General features: G+C 31.1%; 1 protein-coding gene across 1 annotated transcript; it reads right to left on the bottom strand.

Moving 5' to 3' along the window:
- Positions 1-171: 171 nt before the first annotated feature.
- On the bottom strand, positions 172-1,864 carry LOC141045707 (uncharacterized). The gene is made up of 2 exons (XM_073535895.2): positions 589-1,864; positions 172-463 (listed from the first exon to the last, which is right to left on the bottom strand). Exon 1 carries the CDS (start codon positions 1,197-1,199, stop codon positions 762-764), a length of 438 nt encoding a protein of 145 aa, XP_073391996.1. The 5' UTR covers positions 1,200-1,864; the 3' UTR covers positions 172-463; positions 589-761.
- Between the last annotated feature and the right edge of the window lie 10,676 nt (positions 1,865-12,540).

Raw genomic sequence — 12,540 nt, 5'->3', positions numbered from 1 at the left:
CGTGGTCAGGCAGTGGATCTTCACATCAGAAAAACCATGGACAGGACACGGAAGTGATGAGTGAACGTCCCCTTGCACACAATCAAGCAGCAAGCAGGATTGGGATTGAACCTACTCAGTCGTGGGGGGTTTATTTTTTCACAGTATATCATGCACAATATTGCAGTTGAATGCTGGAAACTCACTGTAGACTAAATTTCTCACTGGTAACAATTCATGATAGTAAAATATTGACGCCAAATCCAGTCTTCACTTGGCGTTGACATCCATTCCTGTCACTCACGCTCTGGAATCTATGCCACAAACGAGTTCACCGTAAACGACGATGCATACTGATGTATGAGATAGTGAAAGAGGGGCCTTCACTGGAGTTTTAGTTCTGACCTCATGTCTACGAGAAAACTGCTGCAATGTTGGGGTAACAGGTAGTGATTCCTCGAAAACCTAATTGCTGCAGCTCAGCCTACACAATGCACGCCTCCTGTCTTAGTCAGCGGAATATCAAGAAACAATGTGTTTCCATCCAGTAAACTATGTATAATACACTCAAATTCATATCCTGTTTACCGGCCGTGCCAGGGGGCATACCCTATTTCTGTGCAATCTACAAATTGAATTTTCCATGTCGTGATCGAGGCGTCGTTGACGTCACTAGAAGTCGAATCGAGAAGCCATGCTTGATACGTACAATCAATCAAAGTCGTGTGCGGCTTGCCACGTGTTCTCGCCGCGGAAAACAGAGTGAAAACGAATGCAGCAGGTCAGATCCCTACTAGTCGCATGCCTGTTAGGCGAAGGATTCCGTACATTCTAAGTGCTTCCAGTTGAGAGGCATACAATGGACCATGTCTAACTTCCCATTTCATATCGTCTTCTGCAATCTTTGCCTCAACTCGTAAGTGCCGATAGCAGGTAGACCTGCTGACCAGTCTTTGCCCTTTGCACGACCTGCACGTGCAAAATACTTTTTGATTGCTTCCACTTGGATTATCTCTGGCAATCACAACTCCGCGGGCTTTCAGGTTGTAAGACCTCCTCCGCGAGCTCTGCGCAGAAGGTGATGACCTTCGAGGGGGTTTAGATGTTGCCTCTCGGGCAGAATGAACGTAGCCTCGTCGAGCACCACTGCTGCAATAGCGGCTGTCTGCGGAGCTAGTGGTGTCACTAGCCGCGGTGGTCAGTAGAGAAGATTCCGACATGTTGAAGTGTATGGTCGCTAAAAATTCGCTGATTTCTAAAGAACTAACAACCTGGGAAAGAAGTACGTCGTTCTTCCAGATTCCTTCGAGAGCCTCAATTTAGATTGAACATGAGTCTTCCATGCCAGTTTGGAAAAACATGCCCTCTGAAGCTAGGAACACACAAGGGCAAGACCAATATGAGGAAAAGGGCTGCGTGCGCAGGCGTGCAAATTCCGCGTACTATACTTCAATACCGCGAGTTGCAGAAGAAAGACGCAACAGAATAATGCTTATGATTACCACTTCATCCCAGAAACGATTGATCACGATGCTGACGAGTTACATTCCACAAACCTCCCAAAAACAACCAGACACCTTCTAAGCTACAAACTACAAATTCCTCTGACTCCTCTCCCCTGCTTCCACCCACAGCCCAAACACACTCCTCAATCTCACTTATCTTTCAACCACTTGAAAGCCCTCGACACAATCACCCCGCAACTGCAAGAAACTCTACCTTCCTCAAGTCTTCAATTCTAATTCAAAAAAAAACCTCGAATCGGCCGAAACGGAGAGAACGAATCCAACCCTGAGAAAACACCTTCACTACTAAACCCACAAACACTCCCCAAATATACAAAAAACACATACGCACACAACAAGTCGCACAAGACGTCAACAACTCAACTGAAAATCTCTACAACTTATGCATGATATGTATGCAGCCCGTTTGAATAATTGTCTTCGTGGGAGAAAGGGGAGTAGGCCGCAAATTGACGTGAGTTTCGTTACACAAAGGCTGACAACATCGAAAGTGGAGGTGAGGCGGATCTGCGCGAGTGGGCACCACAACAATGATCGAGTCGAGTTGCTAGAAGCAGAGCAATATTATTAAATCCATGAGGGTTGCAGCGGCAAGTTGTTGACGTGTCCGCCACGTCGCCAAGAAGAGGGGGGTCGGTAATCAGGTTGTATCCCACTTTGTATGTCTCCGTATTCCAGATGGTATAGCGGGATGCCAGTCTGATGGTATTACCGTGGTAAGCGGGGCCTGGAATATGTATGCGTGTATGTTCATGTGTATTGCTTGTCCACATCTATATATATGTATATAAACATACACAACAGTGGAGTCAGCATGCTGCCCCATATACAAATCATCTTGCCTCTTTGTTAACACTGTTATCCCATGGCTTTCTTTTCAGCTCTACATAAATATGTATACTTTCTTGTATACGTATATGTGTACCACAGTGGTGGAGTGCTGGTAATAGTCCCCTTCTGCAATGAATCCAACATCATTAGGTTTGTGCCAAGCAAGAAAATTCAGAAACTGGGACAAATTTTCTGTGCTTGTGTCAAAAAAGCATGCAAAAGACTGATTCTCTCTTGTATTCAAATTTAGTCTGTCTTGACACCAAGACCCCAACATTTGACAACCTTTTCAAGAGGTCTGTAGAAGAGACCTGGAAAGTATCCCCACCCTTCAAAGAGGCCATGACTCCAAGACTGACTTGGGGAGGTGCCTGGGCATGTACAATTAGCACTCCCACACACATACACTTGATTGCAACAAACTAAACCCTAAAAAGTCCTCTGAGTCAAAAAGATACTGCCTTTGATTACACAGTGTTTGCCATGCTGCACTGGACATCAATTACTACCCTTGCCAAATCACAACAATTCCCATTAGGAATAGAGAAATAATCATGTGAAAAACAAAATGGAGACATGTGTGTAGAAAAAACAGAACCTTGTCCTGTGAATTATTTTGTTCCCATGAAGAATGTCCCACCCAATCTGGGGTAAAAATTTGCAAAGGCTTCAATAATAGAATACAAGGGTTTTTTATATTTTGTTCTGTTGCCCACTCTCTCGCGCGTCCTGGTGCTCTCTGTGTTCTGTCAGGAATGGTACTGACACCTGCATGGAATTTTAGTCGCTTTGGTGCACAATTTCTCGACCTGGGATGGAGACTCTGCTTCTAAAGGTTGACCACGAGACCGAAGCTTGAATTTAGGCTGACTTAACCACTCACCGCTGTCAATGCTTGAATTTGGCTAAGCGCGGGGATGCTGCGTGGGACCCGGCTGACACCCACGAGAGCCTCTCTTTGTCCCCAGCAATTCCGGTGTTCCGTTGTGAGTCAGTTTTACAATGTGCTGTTTCCGTTGTCAGAAAATTAGAATCTTCCTCACTTGCCTGACTCACAGCTGTGTTGGTTCCTCTGCATCCCCTGAACCCATAAAATTAAAGTAATAAAAAAAACGACGCGTTAAACTAAAAACACCTACTAGCCTACAAGTGTAAAAAAAAAAAAAAAAAATTGTATTCTATTATTGAGGGTGACAATGGGATCGTCTCGGCGACGCACAAATGGTGCCTGCGTCAGTGAGTGAACAAAAGATGCGGATTCCACCCGATTCTAGTCCCAGGAATTATCCCATATTTACGAATTTTCGTTGCTTTATTCAACGAAAAAACACGAGGTAAACGGATGACTTATGCAAAGCTGACAAAAAAGGATGAAGAAGAAGAGGAGACAGACAAGACAGTCCATTGCATGCAGGAATTAGTACGAAGAAGAAGAAGAAGAAGAAGAATAAGAAGACCCAGCATGGATTTCATGGTAGCAACAACAATGAATTTCACTGATTGTCAAGCTTTGCTCATGAATTATCAATCCCTCTAAACCCCCACTGCTACTAATTCTTGGCAAACCCTAAACCTCTCACAGCGACTGGACTAGACTAGACTGGACGGGGCTGGGCCGGGCCTGGGCGGTGCTGACTGGACTGCCTTAGGCTGACTGGACTGGGCTGACTGGACCCCGCAATTCTTGGAGTGAACTCACTCCAAGAATTCATACTTGGTGGTTGGCTTTGGGGGTCTAGAACCAAACAAACCCTAATATCACGAAAATGGTTCAATGAATCCCATTTTCTTATTTGTGAAAGTGTTGTTGTTGTTGTTGTTGTTTGTTGTTGTTTTTTTTTTTTTTTTTTTTTTTTTTTTTGTATCCTCATTTAGATACATTAATAAATGAAACCTTTTGGCCAACAGAATTTAGTTGTGTGCGTAGAAGTGTGGATTTAGGCAACAGAAAGTCCAAATTCAATGTAGCCATTTCACTTTTTTCTTTTTGGCCTTGTGTAAGTAGTGAGTTTTAAGATTTTTAATCGTTGATTATTTATAATACTACTTTATTTATTAAATTTTATGTTAGTTATTATAATGTTTTTTTTTTTTTTTTTTTTTTTTTTTTTTTTTAATATAATTGACTCTAAAATACTATGATATTTTCAAAAAGTATAAATTATCTACTTTTAAATTATTATTTTAATCAATTTGATTATACTATGACAAATCTAAGTATAAGTGGTGGTTTATGAACCTTAGTGGATAATGATAGAAATTGCAATAGCAATAAATTGTAAAAAATAAAAAAATAAAAAAATAAAATGAAAGTATAACATAATGCTTCAATTATCTTCTTTATTCATTGAGTTTATTTATTTAATTATTTCTTTCTTAATAATTTTTAAATATTATAAAGACTTATAGAAGCAATACTTCTTCATTGTCATAATAACAAATGAACTCTATTTTTGTACATTTGAAAAAGGCTTTTCTATACATATGGTTGTGAAATTGCTTGAAATTTCTTAATTTTACATTACACAAATCAAGTGTCACATGGAGAGAGAGTTGGTAAAATAAAAAGAAGAATGTCAATAAAGTCTTATGACAAAGAAGCATAAAGATGATGCAACATTAATTACCACTAATAGATGTCACATGGCAAGAGAGACAACAATGAGGCTTTGAGAAGATATTGATAAAAAAACCATTAAATCAAACCTTGAGGCATGCATTTATAAAGAAAAAGTTGTGAATATGTATATAATAAATAGAAGGTTTTGGTATTGGATATTTAATAGATAGATTAATAAATCACCACACCAAGTTTTTCAAACTATAAATCATTGTAGTAGTTTAATTATTTTTTAATTTGAATTTTTAATAAATCTATTTTTATCCATAAAATAAAAAGGAAACATGGACCAATATAACTACAAGTATATTTTAGAAGATCATTTGAAATTATTTCAACAATAATAGAATTTAGACCCTCTGAGTTTAACATTTTAAAAAAAATAAGAAATGTTGTAAGTCATTAAGTCAAATCTACAAATGAGTAGTTTAAGTTATACTCTTTTAAAATTCTCATATTACAAGTTCAATCACTAGTTTTAAATCCAATTGATCACTCATAGATGCTTCTAAAATAGTGCTTGAATCATTTTAATAGATCTCTAACATAAGAGTTATAATTATAAGAATGTATAATTAAATTATTCTATACATCTACTTGACAAGAATATGGCGTTTTACAAAATGATTCTATAGCCATTTGAATTAATTTTAAAAGTTGAAGTATGGTGGAATAAATTTAAAATTTAGTCTTTTTTGTATAAAATTGAGCTTTTGGATTAGCTTTGCTTCAACATCTACATACTCACAAACTACTTACTATCAAAGAAGATGAAGCTATTGAAGCAAATCTAATCCAATAGCTATATACTCTTTACTTATTAGTGTTATTTCTTCATTCTTTAACAAAGATATGTAAGATAATGTATGAAAGTTTTATTTTATTTTTAGATTTTAGTTATAACCTCATGATTTCTAAACATTATTTCTTCAATTTGATGATGCAAGCTGCAAACTTGATGTTGTAATTTAATATATATGATCATAGAAATTGTTACAATAATACAAATATATATTATAACATATATATTTTTATATTTTTTACCATAAAAATAATAATATTATAGTTTTTTCAAATTTATAAATTTTATTTACAAGTTTCTAAATAATATCTATTATTTTTGTAAATATCTTTTTATAAAATTTTGCAACCTATTAACAAAGAAGATATTTTATTGCTTATTTTAAAATTTTATATATAATTACATACATAAAAATATTATTTTTATAAAAAATTATCTAATTACTTAAATAAGATTAATTTATAATATATATTTTTTTATCTTACTATTAAAATATATTAAATTCTCTTAATTAAATCAAATTATTGATAAATCTTGCTTATTAATATAAAGTTGAAATATACATTAAAGCAAAATTATATGGTTTATAAAATATAAAATATAAATTTAATCAATAATTACATAAATATTACTTTTAAGAAATAAATTCAAGTAAAGAATAAATTTATTAATTAGAATTTTTTTCTTTGTTTTTTTATTTTGGATACCATTTTATGTACTTTATAAAAGACCACTGTAAAAATAAAATAGAAAATGGAAGTATTTTATAGTAATTTTAATATATAATCTATTAGAATATTTGAATACATACAAGAAAATGATATTTTAAAATTTTTATAATAATAAAATTACATTTTATGTATGTATAAATATTTATTCATATATAAAATAATTGAATTTTTTTTTTTGATAAAAATTTTCCTTTCAATTGAGATGCTAAATGAAAGAAGCTGTTTTAAAAAATTTACAATTTTTTACGATGAAGTAACAAATAAATAAGGAATTTTTTCAAAATTATGAATACATAATAATAATAATAATAATAAAATTTCTTACTGAAATTATAAAATTCATGAAGCCACATATTATATATAAATACATACATATTTATATTTCTTGCATCTTTATAATTATACATGTTTAAATTTTCATTTATGTATGTGTTTTTTTTTTTGGTTTTGAATAAGCTTGAATTTTTCTATTCATTTAAGTTAATATTTTTGTATTTGAATTTATTTTCTACCAAATATATTTAAATTATCAGGATTCCTCAAAAATATTTATAAAGAGGAAAAGAAATGAAATAGATATGATAAGTCTTGTGTTGTAGTATACAAGAATACATTAAAAGATAGCCCCTCATATATTTTGTAATGTACAAGAATAAGTTAAAAAACCAAGCCTACAATTAATTTTTGAATTTTGAATATAAATGGATTATTTCAGTATTAATTGAAATAATTATACTCTTGACCATTAAAATTAACTTTAACATTTTAGTTATACATATTCAGGAAACTTAATTATTTAGAAGCGGGAACTTAGTTTTTGATTGAAAAATATTACCAAATTACATGTAAACTTATAAATCCCACATCCATATATTAAAAACGTGAAACCATTCATTAAACCTACATACGTAGGCAGGACAAATGAAACACTACTGCATCATTTGAAGGCACCAACCATGCAAAATTATCCCCATTGCTCAGTAAAAATTGAATATTATATCGAAACCTTTTTCCCATCAATATGTCACTTTATAATGCAAAACACATATACACAAAAGATGGTATCAGCTAAAGAAAATATATTTAAACATCATGCATTCTAAAGATGACCTGTTCAATCCATCGTCTCCTTTGTTGTTTTCTTTTGTATTAAAGTCCTTGTCCTGCCATGCTCTTTTTTTACATGTCCATTGTGCCAATTAAAAGCAATCTTCATTGTCTTTGTTTTTTTTTCTTGTCTTGTTCTAATGGTCTTTCACCATCCATCCTTCTTTGTCTTTGCACCTTTCTCTCCATTTTTTGTTTATTATTATTCATATACATTTTCCTTCTTCTTTAGTACGAACCCATATGCACAGTTTTTATTTTTTTCTTTTCTTTTTTGTAATGTAAAAAACACTATCCCAAACAGGTGTTAAGATGTATTTACATAGAACAGGTTTGTAATTCAAAAGCCAATTGTTTTCAGGATAATGTGTTACTTCATAGGTTATCCATTGAAATGATAATTTTGATGACATGCATATCATCTAAATAAAGAAATAATTAGTAAAATACAAAAGTTATTCCTCATATGCAAGAAATTCCTTATCTTCCCTTGAATTATGATGTTGCAATCTTTTGACATTCTTCATTTCTTTAAATGTGTCAAAGAATGTGCACGTCAATAATTGTACATAGGATTGAGTCAAAAGAAGAAAAAATTGGCTGAAAACCACTTCACATGATTGTAACAAGAAATATCCTCCTTCTAAATAACTCCAAATCCTGCACATAACCTTTCTACATATCTTTTAGCTTTCAGGATAGATTTTTGCTTCTCCTCTTGTACAACTAATATTATTATTGTTATTATTTCTTTTCTTTTCTTTTTGTGTATATATTTCAATTCATGTGTTAAATTTCATATCCATGCTAGAGGAGACTAAGCTCTCTGTTTAGTTTGTTCAAAAGACCATGTTTCAAGTCTTCTAATGAGGTGCTAATACAATGTTTTCAAATTAAGTTTATCAAATTATATGGTCAGCTGGTGCTTTCAAGAGAACCTACTGAAACAAATAAGTCTCAAGGCATTTCTTTGCTGATTTTAATGGATTCACTTCCTATACTTTGAAAAAAAAAAGTTTTTTATTTTTATTTTTATAAATAAATAAATAGGGTACTGCTAAAGCTACCACAGTTTTTGCTACTGCCATTTTTACTTCCACTCACTCAACATATATTGTTGGACAAATATCACACATACTCTTGAACTTTCTCAAAATGTGAAGAATATCCCTCAAGTTTTGATAATATCACACATGCCCCTCAACTTTGTGATAATTGCAAATTTGTCCTTTGGGCTGATAACCTATCTGTTCAATTTTTTCGTTTTTATTTTTATTTTTTTAATAGCTTTAATTGGGGCCCAAAGCCTTTGTTTTTTTTTTGCAATGTTTGGGTCTCATGCAAATCTCCTACCCTCGCTCAGTTTCAGCAAGAAATACTCCTCTTGCAACTCCTCCATCTGTTGTTGCACTCTTCGCAACACTCGATGCTTTCAACTCACTTGCTCTGATAGCCAATTCTCTTGAACAAAGTATTGCATTTGAGGCTCTCAATTAAACCACAAATTTGACATTATGGAAATAAAATAGAATCACTGCTTGAAGAATTTGAATACAAGGAAGCTATAATATCAAATCCTACTTTTAGACTTTACAAATGGTATTCTTTGCTCGACTTTTCAAGTTTGTACCCTTTTGTTATAATAAGTCATAACATATGTTATTCAATGTTTATCAAGAGAAACTCTAATCACCCTTGTTTCACTGTACAAGTATTTGACAAGAAGTCTTACATGTTTATAAAAGAGCCTCTAGGATTGATACCATCCATACTAAAGACATTAATATTAAAGAGAAAAGAAGTTCAGATAAAGTCTAATATTGCTACAAGAATAGAAAAGATAGTTCTTGAAAGAAGATAATTTCTTCTAAATATATCTTCTAATTCTATATATAGATAATATAGAACTCATGATTCTTCATACTTATAATTTATAGAAGGTGTAGAGTCCACAACAACAATAGACACATCTATGCTTATGCATGCATCAAGCATCATATCTTTTAGATATCCTGTACATTTGGTATATGGTAATATTGATTCTTGTATATTTACTTCTCATACTACTTCGGATTATTAATTGTGTAAAACATTAGTTGTACATATATCCAATGAGGTATCAAAAGAATTTTGTGCTTTGGTAAAGCTTTAATTTGAAAGTGTATTTGAAACATTTTTTTTGATAACAAAGAAGAGACATATAGGACTTATAGCTAGTGAACATAAGATGATATAAAAGGGAGTGATTGTATTCAAAAGAGATAGTTGCATATTCCTAAACAATATGTATTCATTGTTTGTAGATGTGTTTATGAATTCAACATCATATGAATATATAATGGAATATATCAAGAGTGAACTATTATTACTAATAAGAGACCATATTCTTTTAGAAAGCTTAAAATGTCTAAATTAGAAAAATGATACTTTAGTTCATATAATTAGTTCATATAATTATATGATACTTTAGTTCTAATATAATTTTATTAGTATATAGTGATAGACTAAAGGATCTAAAGATAGAAGCTAGATTTGGTGACAAACTTGACTTTGTATTCGTTAAGACCAAAAAAAGATTTAAATTATAGAGATACAAAATATATCTACCTCATTTAATATTACTTCACAATCTTGAAATAGACTATTTATATTATATTGAAACTAATATTTCTAATTTTATTGATCAACTCTTATAATTATTAAGATAATATTCTTTAATAACGGAATTTATTGGTACTATTAAAGGCTTAGCTATGGCCAAAATTAGCTCTTTAGAAAAAAAGTTTTTATTTATTTATTTATTTATTTATTTATTTTTATAGATCATAAATCTTAATTGAGTCTTCTAAAATATTAAGCTCTTCATCAGCTTTAATCAAGAACCACCTTATTTTTTGTTTTGAGTATGTACAATTGTATATTTGTCTTAGTTTATTAATGTTGAATTCTTCTTCATTGAAGTACTTAGTATTTTCTAGCTTTTCATGACTTTGTATCTCAACAAGAGCTGTCTTAGGTCCTACTTTATTAATTTTCTTATTATAATTTGTACCCATTAAAATACATATATCTATTGCTTGAGAATGGGTACATCATTCACAATCCATTGTAATTTGAGATTAGGTATAGTAAAGATGGATGATGTGGAATTTGAAAAGAATAAAATAAAAATTATACAAAAGATATGTCTTAAGGATATCAATAAGAGCTATGATGATATAGTCACATATTCCTATGTTCTTATATGACTACTTTATATAATACATATACTACTATTATTTGATTTTTTTGTATAGCAGTTTAATATCATGGCTTTTAAGTTCTTTAATTCATTTCAAATTGAAGTAGATGCTTTGAAGAAGAGTGCAACAAGATGGATAAATGATGTAAATGAGGGCAACCATTCTTTGTCATAAGGTTATGTACATAACATTACCCAATTGAATAAATGTGATATAAATTTAGATAAAGATGATGTGGAATTATCAAAGATAAGGTTTGATATAAGCTTATTTAAACCAAGTATTAATAGAAATTCATAAAATTCATCATTTGTATTTATTAATAGACTTATAGGTACTCTCTTATGATCTAATAATTAAAAAGAGATGCAGGCTTCTATATTCAAGCATGATATTTTCAATATTAGATCTAAGGCACCTAAACAATAGCCATCTTTTTAGAACATATCAGCAATCTTTGTAAAGCTGTCTTTGATAGAAATCAAGGTGACATGTTTTACTATAAATATTTATGGTATGTAAAAATTAACTAAAATATATAATACAGTTATAAATATTGATGTATATTAGAGTGGTAAGTAGATTAATTTAAAGAGAGTTGATGTAAAAAAAATTATTTTGAAATTTACATATTTTGATTAAAATATTTAAATTATATAGAATTTAGATATTTAGTATAAAATTTAAAGAAAATATTAGGGCTCAAAGATAAAGATCCAAACCTCTAAGAAGCTTATTTGGAGGGATGAAAACAAGGTATGAATGGATGAAGGCAAGGAATCAAGGTTTTTATTACTATTAGTCAAAAACCATGTCCAATAAGCTCTTAAGAGGGTGTTTACAACTATAGCAATGATTTTGGCAACTTCAAAAGGAATATTTGAAAATCCAAACTAAAGATTGTAAGATTTAGGATTTGGACTATAATTTGTATATAATTTTTAGAGGATTTAGAATTAAGATGATAAAAGTATAGCTATTTGAAGTTAAGATGTCTTTTTAAGATATGTTATTGTTCTTTTGAAGATGTAAGAAGTTATAAGATAGCTTTTGAAGATTGAAATATATAACCATAAGGATGATTTTAAGACCTACATCTTTTATAAAAGAATTACTATATTTAAAAAAATTATAAAGAAGTCATAGAGCGTTGAAAAAAATACATGCAATTTGAAGGCAATAAAAGAATCATTTTGTTAATAGTAATGGTTGGAGCCATATCTTAAGTTTTGAGACGAATTTTTGGCTCAAAATTTTTTAAGATGTGTGTTATTAGATTAAAAAAACTATATATCAAAATTTTATAGTATTTGAGTACTTAATTTGTGATATATGAAGAAAATTACAAAGAAGTATATGTAAGTAAGGATTTAAAGCTATTATTAGGGTTTTAGCAATATCTCAAGATTTGTAATGAATTTGAGGTTGAAATTTGTTTTGATAGTTGTTTAAATTACATTAGTACTTCATGTAATATTTCAAAATGTTTGGATGGTCCGAACATGAGATATAATCTATTAAATTTTGGAAAAAATTTAGCTTAAGAATATATAAGGATTTAGAATATTTCTATTACATTTTGGATATTTTTTGGTACTTAAGACTTATGTATTGATATAATTATCCCTATAGAGACAAATTTTTACATGTAAACTTAGTGATTTTCTATCTTAAGACTTCATTGAGCAATAAGTAACAACTA

This window comes from Physcomitrium patens, chromosome 8 (assembly GCF_059467195.1).
Source record: "Physcomitrium patens ecotype Gransden chromosome 8, ASM5946719v1, whole genome shotgun sequence".
NCBI lineage: Eukaryota > Viridiplantae > Streptophyta > Bryopsida > Funariales > Funariaceae > Physcomitrium > Physcomitrium patens.
This window is presented reverse-complemented; position numbering and strand designations above follow the sequence as displayed.

Excerpts from the sequence above, each read along its gene's own strand:
- LOC141045707 (XM_073535895.2), bottom strand. The coding sequence starts at position 1,199 with ATGTCGGAATCTTCTCTACTGACCACCGCGGCTAGTGACACCACTAGC.